Genomic DNA, 25,364 nt, shown 5'->3' with positions numbered 1-25,364 from the left:
GGAGATGAACCATGAGAGACGATGGACTCTGAGAAACAAACTGAAGGTTCTAGAGGGGAGGAGAGTGGGGGGATGGGTTAGCCTGGTGATGGGTATTAAAGAGGGCACATTCTGCACGGAGCACTGGGTGTTATACGCAAACAATGAATCATGGAACACTACATCAAAAATTAATGATGTAATGTATGGTGATTAGCATAACATAATAAAATAAAATAAAAAGATTACTGAGGAAAAAAGAAAGACCTTTAACCTTTTATTAGGAGCAGGCCAATGAGCCAAGAAAATCTTTTTTTTTTAAGATTCTACTTATTTATTGGGGGGTAGGGGCAGAGCAAGAGAGAGAGAGAATCCACACTGAGCGCAGAGCCCAACATGGAGCTCAATCTCACGACCCTGAGATAACGACCTCAGCCAAAATCAAGAGTCGGATGCTCAACCAACTGAGCCACCCACGCACCCCAAGAAAATCTTGTTATTTTAACAGAGAGAAAGCCAAATTTTAGTTTTGTATCAGTACAATACTTGACACTAGAACTCTTTTTGAAAATATTATAATCTCATTAAACTTAGTAGATTTTGACCACAACAAATAAAATTTCTTTTCTGTAAACATTTTATAATTTTAAAAATATCCATTTACATTTCATCTTGCAAGACTTTTGGAACCACTGGTTAATTTAGGACAAAACTTCTATTTACAAAAATATATTATTTATATATAATATATTTATATTTATAAAAATATAACAAATATATATTTATATAACAAAAATATATTTGGATACCTTGCATACAAAGTTGTTCTCCTTTGCCATTGATTACTTTTAGTAGTCTCATTTATACATACTGATTATAATTTTTAACTATTAGTAACTTCTATTTTACAGAGAAAACTAGGAGGTAGATCATTTTGAACTGTTTGTCATATACCAGCATTTTGCAGTAGACTAGTAAAGCTTATGAATATATATCTCATAAAATTTTAGTTACATACTTTTTTATAATATAATTTTTCAGTGTGGACAAATGAAGACATTTATTAACAAATCTATCTACAGACTCTCTGTACTATAAAAAATAAGCAGCAAAAAGTATATAAACTTAAACTTAGGCTTAGTAACTAATGTTTCAGTATTTTATCTTACTTTGAAATGATCTAGGCATTTAGCAAATATCTGTTAATTTAGCATGAATCTAAGGTTTTAAATTTCCAAAAAGATCTTGGAAACTGTCTTTAAGCTGACATATTATAAAACATAATTACTGTTGAAATAGAGTTTGTCAGAATAATGACTCAGTTTGATTAAAAGCAAATGTATATTTTTTTAATCTTAAACACCTAGTAGATGTAATACTAGCTTATTGTGCTAGTAAACCCATTAAGTTTAGGAAGATTATACTCAAGTAGAATAAAAATATGTGCTTATAGTAAGGTTGATAACTCATGAGACATAACTGTTCTTATTAAACTAGGAATATTAAACTAGTCTTATTTGCCAAAGATTTAGCTAAATGTTTTGAACTTGAACTTTTAAAATATTTGGGTTAATTTTTGTAAGAATACTGGTTTTTTACACTCAAAGTTTAGAATTTATTTAATTTATGAAAGTCTTAGGAATATTTAATTTGTGTAAGTGCTTATTTATCTCTAAGTCATTTGGAATAGAGGATAAGGGACTTTGTAAGTGAATTTGGTATACTTTCTAGAGACAGGAAAATATTACACATATATAACATACATATATACATAAACATACAGATAGGTACAAAAAGAGAGATTTCATGGCTTTAATTCTAACTTTTCAGCCATGAGTCAGTTATAAACACACAACCACAAAACTCACTGGTTTTATAAGTGTTGGCTCTCATCTTTGCCCCACTTAATTTTTTTTTGAGAGTTGTGTTTGTGGCAGATGGGAGAAACTGAGGTTACCTGCTCAACATGAAGGCTAAAGCTTCCTACTAATATTTGTAGAGGGAGCTTTTAAGAAATGTTTTTGTCCTGATAGTAATCTTATGGAGACTGTAGACTAAGTTTGGAGTGACGGACCAAGGAGAAACAGCCCTTGGGGTGTCTCTAAGATTTGTCTACCTGGATAAAATATCCAGAGCATTCAAATTGGGTTTTTTGGCTTCAAATGGTTGCTTTTGGGATCCCCGAGATCCTGGAGATCCAGGGGCCTAAAGGACCACATAGTGGTGCTAGGCACAGATAATTTGGGATATTGGGAAGCAATAGTAGCTTCAGGGGAAAGTTGACAAGGAAAAAGGAATGAAGAAGTCACAAGAATGAGTGTAGACAGCTCTTTCATAATGTTTGGCTGTTGTGGGGGTGGAAACTGAGGTTGAGAAGGGCCTGTTTGTTTGTTTGTTTGGGACGTTTAAGTAATGAACTCTTGCTCTGCTTCCACCCCAGTTCCATCCCCACTTAGTGATGGAAGTGTAGAGCTGGCTATATGGTCAGACTGAACCCCGGGAGGGAATTGAAGTTCTATCTTGATTGCCATTTTTTTTTAAGATTTTATTTATTTGACAGAGAGAGAGAGAGAGAGGGAACACAAGCAGGGGGAGTGGGAGAGGGAGAAGTAGACTCCTCGCTGAGCAAGGAGCCTGACACAGGCCTTGATCCCAGGACCCTGGGGTCATGATCTGAGCAGAAGGCAGATGCTTAACCCACTGAGCCACCCAGGCGCCCTTTGATTGCTATTTATGAGGGGCAAAGGGACCCTCACCCCAGATTGTTCGTCTGTAAAAAGGGGATGAAAATGCGATTGCCTCGTAATAATAGCTGTGATTACTTAGCAATAAAGGACAAATTACTCCTAACTGTGAAAATAAAGCTGCCACAACAATACGTATGTGCCTGCTTCTGCGCGTGCTGAGCTCCTACACATTTCAGCATGTGTGCATCCGCGTGCACCGCCATTTCCTGCAGCCAAGAGCTCCGGCCACGGTGCCAGCTGGGAAATGTGACCATCAATAAGGAAAATGGCTGCCCTGGGCAAGATGGATCTTGGCATGGTTTAAGCTGCAGTCTTGTCCGCACCATCCACCAGATGGCGCGCGAGGATCACAAATGGGCCGAGTCACACATTTCTGGTCTGGCTGGGAGGTTTTGGGGGGTTGGTGACCCATTGTGGGGTCACCAGCCTCTTTGAAAATTAGTGAGCATAATGGCACTGTTTCCCTTTTGTCACCCTCACCCAGCCCGCCAGGGGAGCCTAGGGGAGAAGCTCCTTCCGAGAGAGCTGGGCCCCTGTGGGGCTGCTTAAGTCTTCTGAGCACCAGGGCCTGGGGAGAAAACCAGATGGCTTGAGGCTTTTTAGGCAGGACAGACAGACTGGGACAGGAATGCCACTGTTTGTTTCCAGCTAGAAGACTGTCTTTTAAAACCTCATTGAAGTCATCATGTGTTCTCAGAGTCTTTGTCAAGTGGGAGGGGGAGCAGTGGTAGTGGGATTCTCCCAAAGACGAGAAAGGCTGGTCTCCGTGTGGTGGGGGCCATGCTGGGCTCTCCTCTTCCCCATCTTCTGGAAGAGGAGCCCACTATGGCCACAGGAGGTGACATCAGCAGGCAGTGGGTAAAGAAGGACTGGTCCCAAAGCACTTGCTCCATAAGGATATTTATTCTTCCTCAGCACCTTGGCTGGTTCTGAAGAGAAGAATGTGACTTCCAAGGTGGGAGAGACCTGGCAGGAGAAGCCCACAGCCCTGAGAGGTGGCCAGGGAGACCCAGCTGCACCCTCCCAGCAGCCTGCAGCCCCCAGGACCCCAGAGCCACAGAGCAGCCCCAGAAGACCTGAGCAGCTTGTAGAACTGGACAGCCAGGCCAGCAGGTAAGGGTTATGCTGTGCTGGGCCACTGCTACAGCCCAGGTTTTTTTGATGGACCACCATGCAGAACAAACCATAACATGTTAGGCAAATCTGTTACTTTCTGCAGGTGTGAGTGGCTGGGAGGTAGTGGGAAGGTGACCAGCAATGAATGCCCCAGGGGTAGGTCTTCATGGGCTTCAGTCTGGAGCTATAGCATCCAGTCTGTTAGACCAAGCCTGGAACAGAGAAAGTGCACAGAGTATCATATTTTCTGGCAGCCCTTTGGAGCATGAAAACCTGGGTCAGGAGAGGATATGGAATGCCTTTGCCATTAACGGAGATGGAAGGTCTCTTGAGGAAGGTGTGTCCTGGTGTGGATGGGAGCTCCCCAGAGATAAATGATGTTGGATGAACTCTTCCACTGCCACCACTGCCAGCCAGGGTGGCCTTGCATGGCAACATTTGGGTGCTCCCTTTGCTCTCTGGAGATCTTTCCCCAAGGTGGCCACGAGTTTAGAAATAACCAAGAGCTATGGCCCTAGAGACAGTATATAAGTATCTCCTGTGAGCCAGTTGTAGGTAGCAGCCACATACACATTGAACAAGAAGGCAAGCGCCCTGCCCGCTCACCCTCAGGGAGCACATGGTGCACCAACGAATAAACACTATAGCAATAATACCATAATGATAACCACTAGCATTTGCTGTGTACTAAAAATGTACAGGCACTGTTTTTGTGCTTTGTGTGTACTCACTTGATTTTCACACCAACCATATGGGGGGGTACTATTATTATCTCAGATCTACAGAACAGAAACTGAAGCAGAGGAAGGTTGAATAGCTTGCCAGTAGTCATTCAGCCAGGCAGTGGCCTAACGGGGATTAGAAAGCAGAGTCCAGAGCCTGTACTACTTACCACTGTGCTGTATCTGTTGCCTCTCCATTTGTGATAAGCCCAGAAAAGAAGGAAACTGGGTCCTCTAATGGAGAGAGACCAGGACAGGGGGTATTGTAGCTAGGATGGTCAGGGAAAGCTTTTCTGCTAAGAAGGGGACAGTGTAGTTGAAACCTGAAGCACAAGGAGGTGCCAGACTGGAAGAGAACCTGGGAAGACACAAGTGGGCAGCATGTACAAAGACCAAGACGGGAGAGGGAGTTGAGGAGAAGAGATTGAAAGAAGGGCTCTGTGGTTGAAGGGTAGGAAGTGAGGTGAGGAGGGGGAAGGAGACCAGGTGGGCAGGGCCAGGGCTGGGCCTTGTAGACTAGAAGGAGATGGGATGTTACCTGACCAGGGATAGGAGCCCTCCTGGTGGAGGTCTGTGATTGCTCACGTTGCAGTCCTAGAAGGATCCCCATGGGATATTTTCTTCCCTTGCCCCCCTCAGTTCTACTGCCCCTTCAACTCTTGTGCTGGGTGTGGACCAGGATGCCAGACACTTGCTAGTTGTTCCTTCCTCTTGCAGTCAGTTTCTTCTCACTCTCTGGCTTTGTATTTTATCCCCTATCTGTCTTTCCAGTTTCCCGTGGGGCCTCCCCTCCCAGGTAGTCCATCTCCTCCAGTTTCCATGGTTCATTCCTATATCATAAGGTGACATAGGAATAGGCACAGGATGACTGGGTACATGGAAACAGGGTACTTCACCCAGCCTCGGGTGAGAGAGCAGGTACTCCAGAAGGGCTTCCCAGAGTGGCGTTATGGGCAAAGACATGAGAAAGTCCGTCAGTATGCCTAGAGATTCGGGTATATATGACAAAGTTTGAGAAGATGAGACTGGGGATCTAGGCAAATGCAAGATCATGATTGTTTTCCTCCTTCCCCACTCTTAAACTAGTTGTGTACTTGGGCACTGGATTCTCTAGCAAGGGAGCGATGCCCCAGAGCCAGGGCCAGGTGGAAGCAGCCACATTCAGAGGTTGGTCTGAGCAGAAACATGTTGGAAAGAAGCCAAATTTAGCCCACGACAGTATGTGCCCATAGAGCTGTCCCAAGGCCACTGGAGAGTGGGTATTTGTGAAGTGAATGGCACACAGTGGGGGGGGGGCAGTGGTGGTGCCCAGCAGCATGCCCTGACCTACAGCGGGCAGAATGAGAGCAAGTAAGGGCCTGGTCAAAGAAAAAACTTGTGAGCCAGCTAGGAGGTCAGATTCCAGGCCAACGGCTGCGTGTGCAGCCAAGTGGTGGATATTCAGAAAAACCATCATACGTGTCAGTTTCTTGCCTCTGCTCATGTCAGATGCCTTCCAAAAATGAGGTGCATCCAAGTCTCTTCTTTGGTGCTGCCTAAATTTATTTGTTCCTCTCTCCCTTGGTGTTGGAAGGGGCTGTCCCATCCAGCAAGGAGGTGAGCTGGACTGTGTCTGTCAAGGCCCTGGTAGCTCCCATGCTCTCCTCAGACCAAGTGAGTCACAGGCCAAGGCCTTTGGCTGTAATGGGGAAGGATACTCTAAAATTAAAGTCTTACCACTGACTCACAGTGTTCCCTAGTCACTTCACCTGGGTCTTCTTATTTGTAAAGTAAGTGGTTCCACCCACTGATCTCAGGAACCTTGTAAAACACAAGGTCAGTGATTTGCATGGGTTGTTTAAAAACATTGGCATATTTTTAAACTCCTTGAAGTGGCAGTCTCAGGAGTAGGCTCCCCAAACCCTGTTTGATGCTGGAAGATGTCAGCTCTCAATGTTTACACACTCACCCCTCCATTTACTTCCTTCAGAGTGAGAAACCCCTCGAGTTGTATGGTCACTGTTACCGTCGCTGCCTCTACTGAGCAGCCTCATGTTTACATCCCAGCCTCCCCAAGTGAATTGGACTCCAGTTCAACCAGGTAAGAAGAGACACCCTGGGAAGTGTTCTCTGAGCTATATCCTCCCTAGAGCTAAAGGACTTGGTTTTTATCTCATGTCACTTCCCTGATGTTAGCTCTAGTACCACCCCCAACTCCCAGCATCCCATTGGTCAACAGGCCACATAATGTAGCCCAAATCTCCCCACCATAAAGTCCTGTTTGTAGGCCTGGACAGAGTCTTATCATATCCCCAGTGAGAAGCTGAGGTGGCACTTCCTGGTGCTTTGCCATCTGTAATACCCTGCTAATAATATCTTTTGAGGAACATGTGTGGGAAGGCCAGAGAAAGCCCACTGAGGCCAGGGCCCATGTCCGTCTCTCTCCCATTACATTGCAGGGAGGCTGAGGAGGTGGAGGGGGGCCAGGGAAATCAGAGGGCCCTCTGATAACATCAAGCCAGGTTGATAAAGGCCAAATTCAGGGCCATGGTGAGCCCAACATGAGGCAGACTTCCAGTGTTGCCAGGGACCTATCTAGGATGGAGAAGGGAGAGATTAGATTGTTGGTGGAGATTCACACAGAGTGGCAAGGACCAACAGTCTATGTCTGCAGCTTGAAGGCTATCCTGGGCCAGATGAAAGGGAAAGAAAATGCAGTCAGAGAGGATGGAAAGTTCACTGTACTGGAGTCTGGGGAGGTGGGGGACAAGCCTCCCATAGCGTAGAGATCTACGTGAAGAAGGAAAGCATATTGACATTGGCTCCAGGGAACCTTTTTCTAGGGTTCTCAAATCTGCACATAGCAGGCTTCAATTTCAGCCCAGTCCACGGTGTGCTCAGTGGGCAGCAGCTCCTGTTTGCCATTTTCCTTGCCTGGTGGTAGCTAGAACCCATCAGCACTTCTACTCCCGGGCTTTACCATGAGTTCCTTTACTTCCTTCAAACCATGTGGGAACCCTCCTAGCCCTGGACCCCTCCTTTGGGCCAGGCCCAGTCCCCTGGAATCTTTCAGTATACCTCTTTCTGTTCTACTGTGCTCCTTCTACAGCAAAGGGATTCTCTTTGTGAAGGAATACATGAATGCTAGTGAGGTATCCTCCGGGAAGCCAGTGTCTTCATGCTACAGCAGGTAAGAGCAAGTCCCAGATCCTTCCATGATCCTGGATCTCCAGTGCCTCGTCCGGGGCTTGGCCCAGAGTTGTTTCTGTATAATCATTTATTGAATGGGTGAATGATCTAATTGCCCACAGACATGATTTATGAATTTCAAGCTGTTCTACCTAAGTCAGTGCTTTTGTGTTCCCCCTCTATTGTTAGTTCATCCTACACCCCACTTCCAGTGCCATCCCTTTCTGCCTAGCTTTGTTTGTTGGTAGACAAGCTTTCTTTAGTAAAATTCTGAGAGCTTTGCTCTTTACAGAGCTGACAAGGCCCTTAGGGACTTTTTACCTAGTTAATTCCATCATGTTTCAGAGCACAGGGCTCCTCTCTTAAGCTCCCATGCTCTTTCCAGCATGCCAGGGTGCCTCATGTTTGACTGCACACATTGAACACACGTTTGACTGCAGATCCTGATATATGCGTAACTTTTCAGTCATCATCTCTTCATCTGGTTGCTTTGTGATGCCACATGGAAAGATACCTTCATGCCACCTCAGTTAAAAAGTAATGTGCACCGGGACAGCATTCCTCTGGGAATGTTTTTTTATGACACATCGTCTCACCGCTAGGATGAGGATTTTAGTAACAGAGAGGAACACCCTGGCCTTACTTCGGGATTGGGCCTCTGGGGATTCTGAACCAGCTTTCACTGGTACTGTGGAATAATGACCATAGGTGTCAAGTACAAGCCCCAGTTTGACCCCATTGGTTGGGTCATTTTTGATGTTCAGTCTTCCTGAGCCCAGTTTCTTCATCTGTAATTCCTTAGGGTGGTTTTTGTCAATAACTTTATTGAGATACAACTCACATATCATAAAATTCACTCTTTAAAGTATATAATTCAGTGGTGTTTAGTACATTCACCATGTTTGCAACCATCACCACCATCCAATTCCAGAACTTTTTCACCACCCCAAAAGGAAACCCCATACCCATTAGCAACCCCCCACACCATCAGCCATAGGCTGTGGCCACCACTGATCTATTTTCCATCTCTATGGCTTTTTTTTTTTTTTCAGGGAGCTGTCCTTGCCATCTAGCATTTGCGTCTATGAGTGTTACTTGATTGTACTCTATCTCCTGGTTTTTCTCCTCCCATTCCCACCACTCTGTTAAGTTTAATTCTTACACAGTCTGACAATTAAATGTATTTTAAAATTGAATTTTACATTCAGTTAAGATGTTATATCTTATGAAAAAAGCAGTAGAGTTTCTTTATTGGAGGATTGTACAGTCTAGTGTGATTTCTCCTTTCACTTTACCTTCCAGGAAGCTTAGAGATAAACTTAATGTCAGAAAAAAAAAAAAAAACAGAACCTGGGCGGTATCACTAACGTGTGTCCCATGGCTTGTAGCTAGTCACATTTTCCTGGCAATAGGATTTTATTTTTTTAACCATTTGTATTTATTATCAAAAGTCATACTACTGAAAAATGAAGATACAAAAATTTAAAAAAAAAACTTCACCTCAATCCCCCCTGTAACTCAAGCACAGGTGATATGTTAGAATGTTTCCTTCTTTTATTTGTTCCCGTTCCTAATGTCTGATTTCTGCTGCGAGTGGGCTCCTGGTGACTGTCACATTGTAACGCAGACACGTATGTGGGGAGAAAAGCCCTGATCCCATCCTACTGATCAGTGAATCTTGTCATCTTCCTCAGCATGGCAGGTATTCTCTGCCCCCCCCCCCCATTGGAAAGGCTCTTCTCCAAGAGAATTATGCCTCTCTGGCATGAAGTTCAAAGCTTTCCCTGCCACTCAGCATAACAGATGATGGTGGGTCATGCAGAATCATGTCTCGGCTTGTGGCCACAAGGTTAATATTAGCAAAACATTTCCACTCATGACCGTGGTAGTCATCTTGCTCCCATCATACTCTCTGCAGTATTAGAAGCACTGAGGACTCATGTGACATGGAGAAGAAACCTGCATGTGACAGCTCTCTGTACTCTAAGAGGTAAGTCTACTATCTTACCAGGGAGCTCTCAGGTCTACAGAGAAGAAACAGCTGAGGGACATTTCCACACAGAGTCCATTTGCTTTTGTCTTGTGCTTGGCTGCTTCTGATCCACTTGCAGATCTGTCACACCACTACTTGGATGATGCTTCCCTTATTGGGATGTTACACTTGTGGCAACCTTTGAACCCAGCTAAGACCAGAAGGCAAACTCAGAGGGCTACTAAGAAGGGAAATGGTGGTGTCTGAAAGCCCAGGGAGCTCATGTCAGCAGGAGAGGCCTTGGGATTAGAATGTAAATGATCACTTAATAAACCTGCACATATGACCAGAAAGAAAAAAAAAAAAAAACCTGAACTACAAAAGAGAGTGGTGGGTGGAAAGTTAAGAAAAGTGGGTTGCGATCATCAAGAAACCAGAGAGAGCCATTCATTTGAATTGAATGAGGCTGCCATTCAGCAGTTTCAAAAGCTGTCACTACATGACAGTGGTCACAGGATGGTCTTAATGATAAAGAAGTCCTGTTTCAAAATTCTTGAAACAGAAGAGAAAGGAGTCTTGGAGATGGAGTTCACTGGGGTCACAGTGGAGGAAACAAGCCTGGAAAGAATAAATAATATGTCTTATGTTACACAATGAGTTAGTGGCAGAGCCAGGACTAAACCCCGGGTCCCTGACTACTCCGAGGTCAGGGATGTTTCTACTGTATTATCTGACTAACTGTGAGCTGAAACTGGTGATGGTAAAATACATGGGGGAGGGGAGAACAGGGCTTTGATAAAGGCAGGAGTCTTTAGCAACCCTGTCAAGAGACTGAGCCCTGGGCCAGCAGCATGATGGAGGGACCAAACCTGAGATGCTCATGGTAATTCTGAGCCTTTGAAGGGAGGAGCCTATGTGGCTCCAGGTTGGTAGCACCACTCCTAGCTCCTGTCAAAAGCATACTCAAATCTCTGGAAGAAAGCACTCACAATTTACACCTGAAGGATCAGGGCAGGCCGGCACTTTCAGCAGGTTGTCTCTGAGGAGGAAAAGCAGGGGTGACTCTCAGGAACAAAGGCAGGGATCCTCAAAGTGGGGAGATACTCAGCCTAGAAGTTAGAATCTAGAACTTCAACATGAGGTCCCAGCAGGCTCTACAGCCATACTGTCTTTGTGATGGTCCTTGGAGTATCATGGGGCAGGGTGGGTTCAAGAGTGTAGGGTCTGAGAGGCAAGGTTTACTGGTCCCAGGCATGAAGAGAAGGGTCATCAAGACAGGGGGCCAGGTATGTCTCCTGTAGAAGAAGACATGGGTCTTCCTGTTCTAGAGGGGGGTAGTACCCCCAATATGCTAGGCAAAGGGTCAGGGAGAGGCAAGCTGCCTGGAACAAGAATCATACCAGGAGGTCTTGTGGTCCCCATATGATTTGCAAGTAGGGTGAAGCTACATGACCAATTTCTGGAAATATCATGAGGGTCTACAGTGGGCTGAGACCCAATCCAGCCCAGGGATATGCAACCAATCGCACACTACAGAAAAAGATGGCAGGCTGAGAATCTGGGCATTTAGGCCTGGCTGTGTCAAACCAGAAGGTCTGACTGCATCACATCAGTAGTCTGCATGTCAGCCTGACTGCCAAGTTCTTGTTTTTCATCTCACAGAACAAGTGGAAGGATCTGTACTTACTGCAACCAGGAGATCAGAGACTGTCCAAAGATTACCCTAGAGCATCTTGGCATCTGCTGCCATGACTATTGCTTTAAGGTAAGGAAGAAGGGTGGTGCTGCTAACATGGTCCAGAGTTAGGGAGCCTCATGGATCAGAGTGTAAAGAAGGCTTGATCTCTGTGTGATTGTGCTGCATGTCAGAGGCTTGGCAGGACTGGGAGCTGAATAAGCAGAAGGCTCAGCCCAGGGCAGGCTTGGAAATCATTGGAGACCCAGACCCCTGGGGACTCATGACTTCTCTTATTCAAGACTGTCTGCAGGAAGGCCTGCTGCAGAGAGCTGGCCACTCTTGTCCTTTAGGTGTCCACGAGAGTGACAGGTATAAGAGTCATGAGGAAAGCAGAGCTACACTCCTGTAAATAGCCTTCCCTTTTATTAGATTTTCATATCACCTTCTTTGGACCTTAAACATCCCAACTAAAGTCCCACAGCTCTCCTGTAACAGCAATGACTTACTTTGTGTATGATCCTAGGTTGAATACCCTATGTGGACTACCTCACTATATCCTCATGGTAGCCTGCCACTGTGCCTATTTTGTATATGAAGAAATAGAGGCTCAGAGAGCCTCAGTAACTTGCCCAAGCTCACCTGGCTAATAAGTAGTGGATTTAGGGCTCAAACCCAGGCCCATTTCTGGAACCTGGGCTCCTAACTACTATGTGATCATCCTACCTGGTAGTTTGTGTGAGTTTTTTTGTTCGTTTGAGGTTTGTCTCGGTTTTCTAACTCTTTTTTATTGTCTGCTTCAAAGTCTAGGATGTGCCATCAGCTCAGTGTCTGCTCAGGTGCACCCTCCACACTCCACCCATTTATGTTGCTTCATTTGCATGTTGACCTCTAGCTTGCTTTCTCTTTCAGTGTGGGATTTGCAGTAAACCAATGGGTGAGCTCCTGGATCAGATCTTCATTCACCGTGACACCATCCATTGTGGGAAATGCTATGAGAAGCTCTTCTAGGTGGGTGCCACGTAGCCAGGAAACTTATTAGGGAGAAGAAATGTGCCCTGGTCTCCCCCTGAGTCTCAATCCAGGATACTGTTATCTCTCTTAACCCTTGTGTTTAGGGAAGCCCTATGAGACTTTGAAGTTTTAGGTATAGCACAGATAAAGACCCTCCCCCACAGACACTTCTAAGTTGCAGGGGTCATGGTCTCTTCCTCTCAAGAAACACCTTCCATGTACCACCTCAGGTGAGCCCTCCAGCTGTCTTGGGATGCTGGCCAGGCCTGTGTTGTTAGCCTCATTTGAGGACAAGCAAATAAAGACCTAAAAAGGAAAAGGGCCTGGGGAAACACCTAGCTGGTGGATGACAGGATCTAACCCAGGACTTCGAATTCAAATCCAGAGCTCTTTGCTACATTCCCTTGGACCACCTCCACAATTGCTTGTATAGCATCAGATCAGGACTCAAAACCAAAGTGTTCAATAAAACAAGATACAGGTGGGGGGCCAGTAGCAGGTAAAGGCCAGGATGAGGGGGCATGTGTGGGAGGGGATGGTGCAGTTTTGCATGCTAAAAGCCAGCAGAATTGACCCCAGTGTGTGAACTGCATGGGGCCTGGTGCCCAGAGGACACTGTCTTTCCAGATCTTGGCAGCCCCTCCTCCTTAGCACCTCCTCAGCTAGAAGCACGGAGCAGAATATCTACCTTGAAGGCAATGGGAATGGGTAGCAATCAGGCTCTCCGCCAGCTACATGCCTGTTCTGCCTCCTCTCTAGAAGACACATTAATCTGGACTATTACTCCTAATGCCTGGAAACATCAACCCCAAGAACCTCTGACTGGTTATTGGATTGGATGTGTATTTCCAGTCTCATAGCTACTACTATTTTCTTTTAGTTCTTCCAGGCTGAGAAGAAGCTGATGACTCCTGGACAAGTTTGGCTGTGTCCCCAGTTGCCCCAAGTTGCTGGCTTCTCTTCCCTTACTTTATCCCTCCCCATTTGACTTCGTCATGCTTTTGCCCCTCTCAAGTTGAACTGCTTACATCCAGTAGAGTATCTTAATGATGCTCTGATAATTACTTGTGTTTGTAGCTTTTTATAACTTAAGAAAGCACTTTATGTCCATGATCTTATTTCAGGCTCAAGAAAAAAGTATTGAACAAGAATTTAATCTTAGCTTTCCTAAGACAGGTTGGCCTCCTGATGAGTTTAGGTGGTCTGGTACAATAGGCAGGAGCATGGGTTTCAGTGTGTCTTGACTTTTGGGACAGAGAGCAAACCCACATTCTAGGTCACAGCTCTAAGTGTAGCTTTGGGACTTGAAAGCAGGAGATCCCCTAAAGCTTCTGAGGGGCCAGGTTGAAGACTTGGTGATGTCTGGTGGGTAAATTGCAGACATTGAATGCTAGGGATTGGTATAGGCTAATATTTGGCTTGTCTATATATATATTTAACTTTCCATACACGTTTCAAAGTAGTTAGTTGCTTTTGATTGAATTATATAGCAGATTTTAATTATCTTCTCCTTCCCACTTTTCACTATATTTGAGGTTGTTGTTTTTTTTCTTTCCTGCAGGCATGTGGGCATGTATTAGAGAGTCACACAGTTAAGTTTAAATTCTATAGGATGTGATTCTTAGGAGGCCACCGACCAAAGAAACATCTGTGTCTGAATTTTGATAGTTGATTAATACCTTTGCCCTCAATTCCCAATAGTTACAGGAAAATCTTCTAAAGTAGGTTTTAGGGTTGTATAGACTCCAGCAGGATTAAAAGGGGAGAAAAGCAGTTAACATTTCTCAAGGCCTTACTACATATCAGGCATTATCACAAAGTGATGGCATTAATTCCTGTACTAATCCTATGCAGAGGGTATTCTTGTCCCCAGTTTACAGATGAAGATCTGGAGGCTCAGAAGGTGGTCATTGCATTATGTGGAATCATTGCTGCTTCTCTCCAGAACCCATGTTCTCTTCAGTAACAGTGACAGTAACAGTAACAGTAACCACAATACCAAGCATTGATTTAGTGGTGACTGTACTGTATCAAGCACTGTGCAGAGGTTACCTCATTTTACCAGGTGACACTGCCCTCCTCAGGCCTCCCCTGAGGCGTACTCTTCTTACAAAGAGATGAAGGTATTAAATCATGCTTCTCCTCTGAGCATCCTAGGTCTCTCCCCATAAAGTACCACAAATGCCAACTGACCGCCTTCCCTCTCCTCCCCTTTCCATGAAAAAAATTCTGAACTAAGATGCTCTTCTGAACTCGAATTTCTCTGCTGGGTAGAGATCTGACTCACAGACCTTCCCAAAGAAGAGCTTGTCAACCCAGGGAAACCCCAGTAAGCTAGCTGATCTGAGTCCAGGGCCTTCAGTAACTTATTTTTCGCTACAGACTGTTCCAAGATAGCAGCAACTACTGGGGTCCCAAGTACCTGGAACACAGAAACCTGTTGGCTGTCTAAACAGATTGCAGGCCCATCCATGCAGTCAGCAGATACTCTGCTCAGGTTCGACTAAGCTCCTCTGCCTTTGGGACCAGCATCACTGTGTTAAGGTCCTTGAGGGAAAGAACAACCTGAGAGTTTTTCTGAAGAAAGATGAGGGTCTCTTCTCTTGATTTAATTAGAAAATGTATCCATCTCTCTCCAGTTTGTGAGTCCTATGCACATTGGGTGGTGGATTTGTCTTCCCACCAAATGATCAGAGAGGAACACTCCATTTATTTGCATAGATGTGCATTAGATTTGCTCTGGAGGGGAAAAGTGGTAAAATATGTCATGCACCCATACTAAATGTGAGCTGGTATTCCTCAAGTATAGCCCACAGCATGGAACTCAGCACATGGGAGACACTGATATGTAGGTATCAGTATCTGCTGAATGAATGAGTAAAAGGGAAAAAAAGGCTGCTCCTTAGTGTGGGAGGTACCAACCCTGAATCAGTATAGGCCCAGTTGATGGCGTACAGGATAAAAAGGTCCAAGATAGGCTGACTTCTCCACCTTTGAGATACACTCTGCCTTTAAAGGGGTTTTAGAATCAATATGCAAGAAATTGATAGAAAGCTTGTAAGATCAATATTGATTTCTATTCAGAACAGCCTCTTTCATGTCTAAAAAGGCACAGAATTCTGCAGACTTAAGAGAGGTGGTTGCATTATACTTTTGCTTCTTTTTAATTGTCTAGTTTTTTAATCACATTTGCTTAACCCAGATTAATGTACACAATTATAATAAATGTTGAAGTATTAGATGTGTCAATGTTGTCAATGTTAAGGTTTCCTTTTTTTAAGTGTAATAACTTGGTGTATTTGCCTGTGTAATTTATTTTCTCCTATTACCTGAAGCCACTCTTTTTTTTTAAAGATTTTATTTATTTATTTATTTATTTATTTATTTATTTATTTAAGAAAGAGAGAGTGATCAAGAGAGGCAGCACAAGCTGGTGAGGAGGAGGCAGAGGGAGAAGCAAATTCCCCTCTGAGCAGGGAGCCCGATGTGGGGCTCCATCTCAGGACCCAGGGATCATGACCTGAGCTGAAGGCAGTTGCTTAACTGACTGAGCCACTCAGGTGCCCCTAAAGCCATTATTTACAAAAGCAAATAAATACTTTAAGAAGTAGCAAATATAGAGAGAAGAAAATAGCAGAATCTAGAAATCATGCATGCAAGGAAGTGTGGGATTCTAGACCAGTCAGGTCTTAATAAAGAATATGTCATTCTTTTGGGTCCATCCTGCTCTTCATTACCATTGCAGACAGATGGCCATCTAGTCTTTATCACACACTTGCAATGACCAGCTCAGTCCCGTACAAGCCCATTCTGTCTGTGGACAGGTCCAGTTTCAGAAAATGCATTCTTCAGTTGAGTTAGAATCTGTTTCCCTTTAACTATTGCCTACTGGTAATCTGTCAGCCCTCTCCTAAATGCCAACCCCTAAATTAGATGATGATGCTTATTGGGTTCTCCCTTCATCAACTCTTCTCCCATTTAAAAACCCCTGACCCCATCAACTCTTCTTTGACAGTAATTCTAAATATATGTATCTCTCAAACCCCTCTCAAAGGTGTGCCCACAGACACACATCCAAACCCATTTCTCCAGATGTGTACCAATAGTCAAGACTTACATCTTGCTCACTAAGGCCAGTGCTACAGAATCCTGTTGAATTGTCAGTCTCCCTGTCAGTGATCCATGCTTCTGAGTTTTGTATCCAAAAATACAATTTGCATGCTATGTCTTGATCCAGCCCAGAGACAAAAAAAAAAAAAAAAAAAAATGATCAAGAAGTCAGTCTGGGGGCACCTGGGTGGCTTAGTCGGTTAAGCATCTGCCTTCGGCTCAGGTCATGATCCCAGGGTCCTGGGATCGAGCCCCACATCGGGCACTCTGCTCAGCAGGGAGCCTGCTTCTCCCTCTCCCTCTTCTGCTCCCCCTGCTTGTGCGCACTCTCTCTCTGTCAAATAAACAAAATCCTTAAAAAAAAAAGTCCAAAAGAAAGTCAGACATGACAGAGGAATCCTTCCACTACTGAGCAGGGACCTTGGAACCCAATGTTCAATAGCTATTGAAGTAGTGTCCCTGGATCTACTTTCTCACCCCAACCTCAGTCACCATCTTGGGTGTATGAGTACAATTGGGAAAGGAAGAAGAGGTTTTACTATTTCAAAAGATGAGGACTACAGCAGTAGCTCCTAGCCAGATATTTCTAGGACTCTGTTGGTGACAGTATAGACATAAATACCTAAAAGAAAAATACAGTAGTGTTATTTTGAAAAATCACTTAGCATACCAGGTTTCCACCCAGCAGGGATCAACCTGCACTTAGTCTTAGTCTGGAAACCTGGAAACTTAGTACTTAGTCTCCTCCCACATAGATCTACACTTGTGAGGGCCCCCAACCCGTTCATCCTCATGTGGTGTCCTCTAAGGACTCTGCTTATGAATGTCTTCCACTTGTGGGTCTCCACGGAATGCATTCCTCTTGTGATGCTTCTTTGCACAATATTGTCTCCCTGTGAAGGTCCCAGGGAGGAAAGCTTTCACTAGGGGAACCAACACTGGTTCCATTGAATAGAAAGTTAGACTACCACCTGGCATTTTGGGGCCCCTCATACCACTGAACCAACAAAGAGGGTTACTGGGTGGTTGATTGCTCCTGATTATCAAGGGGAAGTAGAATTGCTGCTACACAGTAGGGGTAGGAAGGACCATGTCTGCAACCTAGGAGACTGATTCTCTGAGATTGTCTCTTAGTTTTCCCTTGTCCAATAATAGAAGTTAATGGAAAACTATAGTGACTCGTGCAGGCAGGACCACTAAAGGCTGAGATTGATCGAGAAGGAAGGTTCGTATCTTCCCACCAGGTAAACAACCACAAGCACCTGAATGAGGTCATAGGGAACTTGAAATACTGGTGGAAAAAGGAAGATATAAATACTATGACCTCATGACCAGCTGCAGAAATAAGAGCTATAAAAGCTATGCATATTTTGTCTTGCTTTGTTATTATATATTTGAATCTAGTAGCCCAATTTTTCCTTCTCTCATTTATTAATCTTCATTTAAATTGTGTGGATGGTGCTTAATCTTATAATGCAGTCTGTGGATTACAGCATATCAAAGTGTAATTGTGACAGAACTACAAAAGGAACAGACATCCCCCAGATAATGAGAGTGTGTCTAATGGGATTTTTGACACCTCTTCTTGGAGAAGGTGAAGTCACAGTCACCTATATGAAGGATGCTTGCATTTTGCTAATCAGAAGCATAGTGTTGTTATTTATCATTTAGGGGAAAAATATGGATAGAAGAGTATTATGGGTGATGAGTGGTCAAAAAGGTGGGCCATGCTGGACTGACTGTTAGCAACTATGCAGCATGCTCTCCTCTTTGTACGTTCTTTCCTCAATATAAGGGAGAATCCTGAGAAATATGCATCCCAGAATCCATCATTAGAGTGTTTCTGGGCTCAGTCCTCCAGGTACTCAAGTACTCTGAGAGATACTTATGCCAGATTTGGAAGGCAGAAGAGAAGAAGCCCTTATTCTCTGGCAGCACCAATGGACACTATAGGGTGTCAAAAATAGGGTACACATGTTTTTTCTCAGTGGCTTCTGGAAAACTTGCTGAAGATCATCTATGACAGTCCTTTAGGCAGCTGCAATCGTGGGGTTTTTTTCCTTATGTTCCAACGGCAGCCTCCCCGATCTTTGCTGCTTCAGCCTTATATTGATTTCCTGTTCGCAAGCCTTGCTTCTTGAGAAAGACTGGCACTGCTTTCGTGATGGGCTTCCCTGTTAACACTGTCTCCACCCAACCTTCTTCTACATGAATGGCCTCTGCAACATGCTCTCTGCCTGTGAATGTTTTCTACCACAGTATCTGTTCTGTGAAAGACCCATGCTCCAGGCCCTCCTTGCTATGCACTGTTTTGAACACTTTCTGCACAGTGCTGTCCCCCAGGGAGCAACTTGTGTGCCAGGCCTGTTATCTAACACCATCTGTAGGATTCCTTTCCCTCTGAATATCTTCTGAACACTGGGCCCTGCCCATGAATCCTGCCTGTGACCCCAGGAATTCCTTTTGTCTGCTGCATTCTTCATAATGTGATCAGCACAATTTCTTCCTCTGGGTGCATTCTGTACCTACTTTCTGCTTGGAAGTATGTGTGTCTCTCTCTAAAGTTTTATCTGGCTGTGAGTGATGACTACGGAGCATTTTCTGTGAATATTGTTTGCACATTCATACTTTTTATTAGTTTCAGGGGTAGAATTTAATGATTCATCAGTTGCATCTTACACCCAGTACTCATTACATCACATGCCCTCCTTAATGCCCATCACCCAGTTACCCCATCCCCTCACCCATCTCCTCTCCAGCAACCCTCAGTTGGTTTCCTAGAGTTAAGAGTCTTTTATGGTTTGCCTCCCTCTCTGTTTTCATCTTATTTTTCCTTCCCTTCCCCTATGTTCATCTGTTTTGTTTCTTAAACTCCACATATGAGTGAGGTCATATGATAGTTGTCTTTCTCTGACTGACTTATTTTTCTTAGCAAAATACCCTCCAGTTCCAACCATGTCATTGCAAATGGCAAGATTTCATTCTTTTTAATGGCTAATATTCATATATATATATATATATAGGAATTGCTGCTACACAGTAGGGGTAGGAAGGACCATGTCTGCAACCTAGGAGACTGATATATATATATATATATTCTTTATCCATTCATCTGTTGATGGAAATCTGGGCTCTTTCCATAGTTTGGCTATTGTGGACATTGCTGCTACAAACGTTGGGGTGCAGGTGCCCCTTCGGATCACTATGTTTGTATCTTTTGGATAAGTACCTAGTAGTGCAATTGCTGGGTCATAGGGTAGATCTATTTTTAACTTTTTGAGGAACCTCCATCCTGTTTTCCAGAGTGGCTGCACCAGTTTGCATTCCCACCAACAGTGCAAGAGGGTGCCCTGCATATTCATATTTTTAACAGCTTTATTAATAGACATATAACATATAAGAAGTGGCACATATTTAAAAAGTGTACAGGGACGTGAGCAAGATGGCTGAGGAGTAGGAGACCTAAATTTCGTCTGGTCCCAGGAATTCAACTAGATAGGCATCAAACCATTCTGAACACCTATGAACTCAACAGGAGATCGAAGAAAAGAATAGCAGCAACTCTCTGAACAGAAAAGCGACCACTTTCTGGAAGGTAGGATGTGTGGAGAAGTGAATCTGAGGCGATATTTGGGAAGATAGACTGCGGGGGGAGGGAGCCTCCATCAGCCGGTCACTGGCAAGTGACAGAGCAGTGGAGCACAAAATCGGAACTTGTAGAAGTCTGCTCCGCTGAGGGACATTGCTCCAGTGGCTAAGCGGGGGGTGGAACACTCGCTGGGACAGTGTGGGCTCAGGACCCTCGGGGCCTCTGCAGAGACAGAGCCGAGGAGTGGGCTCTCAGCTCAGGGTTGCCATAAACCGTGATCCGTGGTGCAGTCAGGCCACTGCTCTTCCAGCAGGGACCCAACAAGCAGCAGAGCCGGGGAGACTCCCCTTCCTCCCCTGGTAGGAGGGGTGCAGGAGTGCACTGCAGGGATCTGCTGGGTTTGGAGACTCCACATGGGGTCAGGTGCGAGAGAGAGAAATGCTCAGTCACAGGCCGGGTGAGCATGGAGTGTGGCCGGAGACCGGGGAGACAGGAGTGATTGACTTTTTCTCTGGGGGCACACTGAGGAGTGGAGCCCCGAGTTCTCAGCTCCTCTGGGCCAGAGATTGGGAGGTCACCATTTTCACTCTTGTCCTCCAAAGCTGTACTGAAAGCTTGCAAGGAACAAAAGCTCCTGAGAGCAAACCTGAGCAGATTACTTAGCCCGGACCCAGCAAGGATGGGGCAATTCCACCTCCTGCAAAGACATTTGGGAACCACAGCAACAGGCCCCTCCCCCAGAAGATCAGCAAGAACAGCCAGCCAAGACCAAGTTTACCGATCAATGGGAACAGGAGAACTCCAGCACTAGGGGAATACAGCACATAGAATTCATGGCTTTTTCTCCCATGATTCTTTGGTCTTTCAAAGTTAATTTTTTTAGTTTTCTTTTTCTATTTTTTTTTTGAATTTTTCTTTTTCCCTTTTTCAACCAACATCTTATCAATCCCTTTTTAAAAAATCTTTTTTATTTTTAATCTTTAATGTCATATTCTATCCCTTCAGTGTAGTTAATCTTATTTTTGGTATATATATAAGTTGTTCTCTCTTTAAAATTTGGGGATACAGTTTCTTCTAACAGACCTTAAATCTCTAGTGTATGGCTTTGTTCTAGTCTCCTGCCTGATCACATTCTCTCCCCCCCCTTTATTTCTCTTCTTTCTTTTTTCAACCTTATCTTATCAATTCCTTTTATAAAATCTTTTATAATTTTCATCTTTATAGTCATATTCCATCCCTTCATAGTATTTACCCTTATTTTTGTACATATATGTTTTTCTTTCTTTAAAATTTTGGGAGGCAGTTTCTTCTAACAGACCAAAATATGCCCAAAACCTAGTGTGTGGCACTGATCTATTCACCAGCTTGATCATATTTGATCATATTCTTTTTTTTTCTTTTTCATTTTTTTCTTTTTTCTTTCTTTCCCTTTCTTTTCCCCCCAGTTTTGGGTCTCTCCTGATTTGTTTAGTGTATATTTTTCTGGGGTCGTTCTTACCCTGTTAGCATTTTGTTCTCTCATTCATCTATTCCCCTCTGGACAAAATGACAAGACGGAAAAACTCACCTCAAAAAAAAAAAGACTAAGAGGCAGTACCAACTGCCAGGGACCTAATCAATATGGACATTGGTAAGATGTCAGAACTAGAGTTCAGAATAACAGTTGTAAAGATACTAGCTGGGCTTGAAAGAAGCATGGAAGATACTAGAGAAACCCTTTCTGGAGAAATAAAAGAACTAAAATCTAACCAAGTCGAAATTAAAAAGGCTATTAATGAGGTGCAATAAAAAATGGAGGCTCTAACTGCTAGGATAAATGAGGCAGAAGAGAGAATTAGTGATATAGAAGACCAAATGATGGAGAATAAAAAAGAGATAAACAACTACTGGATCATGAGGGCGAAATTCGAAAGATGTGATACCATAAGGTGAAACAATATTAGAATAATTGGGATCCCAGAAGAAGAAGAAAGAGAGAGGGGGCAGAAAGTATATTGGAGCAAATTATAGCAAAGAACTTCCCTAATCTGGGGAAGGAAACAGGCATCAAAATCCAGGAGGCACAGAGAACCCCCATCAAAATCAATAAAAATAGGTGAACACCCCAACATCTAATAGTAAAACTTACAAGTCTCAGAGACAAAGAGAAAATCCTGAAAGCAGCTCAGGACAAGAGGTCTGTAACCTACAATTGTAGAAACATTAGATTGGAAGCATACCTATCCACAGAGACCTGGCAGGCCAGAAAGGACTGGCATGATATATTCAGAGCACTAAATGAGAAAACTATGCAGCCAAGAATACTATATCCAGCTAAGCTGTCACTGAAAATAGAAGCAGAGATAAAAAGCTTCCAGGACAAACAAAAACTAAAAGAATTTGCAAACACAAAACCAGCTCTACAAGAAATACTGAAAGGGGTCTTCTAAGCAAACAGAGAGCCTAAAAGTAACATAGACCAGAAAGGAACACAGACAATATACAGTAACAGTCACCTTACAGGAAATACAATGGCACTAAATTCCTATCTTTCAATAGTTACCCTGAATGTAAATGGGCTAAATGCCCCAATCAGAAGACACAGGTATCAGACTGGATAAAAAAACAAGACCCATCGATATGCTGTCTGCAAGAGACTCATTTTAGACCCAAAGACACCTCCAGATTGAATCTGTGAGGGGGTGGAAAACTATCTACCATGATGGTGGACATCAAAAGAAAGCTAGGGTGGCAATCCTTATATCAGACAACTTAGATTTTAAACCAAAGACTATAATAAGAGATGAGGAACGACACTACAACATATTTAAAGGTTCTATCCACCAAGAAGATCTAACAATTGTAAATATCTATGCCCCTAACATGGGAGCAGCCAATTATGTAAGCCAATTAATAACAAAAGCAAAGAAACACATCGACAACAATACAATAATAGTAGGGGACTTTAACACCCCCCTCACTGAAATGGACAGATCATCTAAGCAAAAGATCAGCAAGGAAATAAAGACTTTAAATGGCACACTGGACCAAATGAACTTCACAGATATGTTCAGAACATTCCATCCAAAAGCAACAGAATACACCTTCTTCTCTAGTGCCCATGGAACATTCTCCAGAATAGATCACATCCTAGGTCACAAATCAGTTCTCAACCAGTACCAAAATATTGGGATCATCACTCCATATTTTTGGACCACAGTGCTTTGAAACTAGAACTCAATCACAAGAGGAAAGTTGGAAAGAACTCAAATACATGGACACTAAGGAGCATCCTACTAAAGAATGAATGGGTCAACCAAGAAATTAAAGAATTAAATAAATTCATGGAAACAAATGAAAATGAAAACACAACTGTTCAAAATCCTTGGGATGTGTGCTCGCTTTGGCAGCACATATACAAAATCCTTGGGATGCAGCAAAGGCGGTCCCAAGAGGAAAGTATATAGCAATACAAGCCTTTCTCAAGAAACAAGAAAGGTCTCAAATACACAACCTAACCCTACACCTAAAGGAGCTTGAGAAAGAACAGCAAATAAAGCCTAAACCCAGCAGGAGAAGAGAAACAGTAAAGATCAGAGCAGAAATCAATGAAATAGAAACCAAAGGAACAGTAGAACAGATCAACAAAACTAGGAGCTGATTCTTTGAAAGAATAAGATTGATAACCCCTGGCCAGACTGATCAAAAAGAAAAGTGAAAGGACCCCAATAAATAAAATCATGAATGAAAGAGGAGAGATCACAACCAACACCAAAGAAATACAAACAATTATAAGAACATATTATGAGCAACTCTATGCCAGCAAATTAGATAACCTGGAAGAAATGGATGCATTCCTAGAGACGTATAAACTACTAAAACTGAACCAGGAAGAAATAGAAAACTTGAACAGACCCATAAGGAACTTGAAGCAGTAATCAAAAATCTCCCAACAAACAAGAGCCCAGGGCCAGATGGCTTCCCAGGGGAATTCTACCAAACATTTAAAGAAGAATTAATACCTATTCTTCTGAAACTGTTCCAAAAAATAGAAATGGAAGGAAAACTTCCAAACTCATTTTATGAGGCCAGCATTACCTTGATCCCAAAATCAGACAAAGACCCCATCAAAAAGGAGAACAGACCAATATCCCTGATGAACATGGATGCAAAAATTTTCACCAAAATACTGGCCAGTAGGATCCAACAGTACACTAAAAGGGTTATTCACCACAACTAAGTGGGGTTTATTCCTGGGCTGCAAGGTTGGTTCAACATCTGCAAACCAAGCAGTGTGATACAATACATTAATAAAAGAAAGAACAATAACCATATGATCCTCTCACCAGATGCAGAAAAAGCATTTGACAAAGTACAGCATCCTTTCTTGATCAAAACTCTTCAGAGTGTAGGGATAGAGGGTACATTCCTCAATATCATAAAAGCCATCTATGAAAAACCCACAGCGAATATCATTCTCAATGGGGAAAAGCTGAGAGCTTTTCCCCTAAGGTCAGGAACACCACAGGGATGTCCACTATCACCACTGCTATTCAACATACTACTAGAAGCCCTAGCCACAGCAATCAGACAACAAAAAGAAATAAAAAGCATCAGAATCGGCAAAGTCAAACTCTCATTCTTTGCAATGATATGATACTTTATGTGGAAAACCCAAAAAGGCTCCACCCCAAAACTGCTAGAACTCATACAGAATTCAGTGAAGTGGCAGGATATAAAATCAATACACAGAAATCAGTTGCATTTCTATACACCAACAACAAGACAGAAGAAAGAGAAAGTAAGGAGTCAATCCCATTTACAATTGCACCCAAAACCATAAGATACCTAGGAGTAAATCTAACCAAAGAGGCAAAGAATCTGTACCCAGAAAACTATAAAATACTCATGAAAGAAGTTGAGGAAGACACAAAGAAATGGAAAAACATTCCACGCTCATGGATTGGAAGAACAAATATTGTGAAGATGTCAATGCTACCTAGAGCAATCTACACATTTAATGCAATCCCTATCAAAATACCATCTACTTTTTTCAAAGAAATGGAACAAATAATCCTAAAATTTGTATGGAACCAGAAAAGACCCCGAATAGCCAGAAGAATGTTGAAAAAGAAAAGCAAAGCCGGTGGCATCACAATTCCAGACTTCCAGCTCTATTACAAAGCTGTCATCATCAAGACAGTATGGTACTGGCACAAGAACAGATACAAAGATCAATGGAACAGAATAGAGAGCCCAGAAATGGACCCTCAACTCTATAGTCAACTCATCT

General features: G+C 43.4%; 1 protein-coding gene across 1 annotated transcript in view; it reads left to right on the top strand.

Moving 5' to 3' along the window:
* The window catches only part of ZNF185 (zinc finger protein 185 with LIM domain), a 51,290-nt gene extending 35,648 nt beyond the window's left edge, over positions 1–15,642 (top strand). The window contains 7 exon segments of the mRNA XM_088028600.1: positions 3,642–3,839; positions 6,534–6,644; positions 7,653–7,733; positions 9,651–9,722; positions 11,367–11,469; positions 12,292–12,390; positions 13,274–15,642. Of these exon segments, the coding sequence (XP_087884726.1) occupies positions 3,642–3,839; positions 6,534–6,644; positions 7,653–7,733; positions 9,651–9,722; positions 11,367–11,469; positions 12,292–12,390 (664 nt within the window). The 3' untranslated portion in view covers positions 13,274–15,642.
* Positions 15,643–25,364: the final 9,722 nt, after the last annotated feature.

The sequence above is a fragment of the Eumetopias jubatus genome, unplaced genomic scaffold, assembly GCF_037043125.1.
Source record: "Eumetopias jubatus isolate StellerSeaLion01/CBP00866 unplaced genomic scaffold, mEumJub1_p1.0 scaffold_11, whole genome shotgun sequence".
NCBI classification, from domain to species: Eukaryota; Metazoa; Chordata; class Mammalia; order Carnivora; family Otariidae; genus Eumetopias; species Eumetopias jubatus.
Note: the sequence above shows the minus strand (reverse complement) of the source record. Positions and strands in the feature narration are given on the sequence as shown.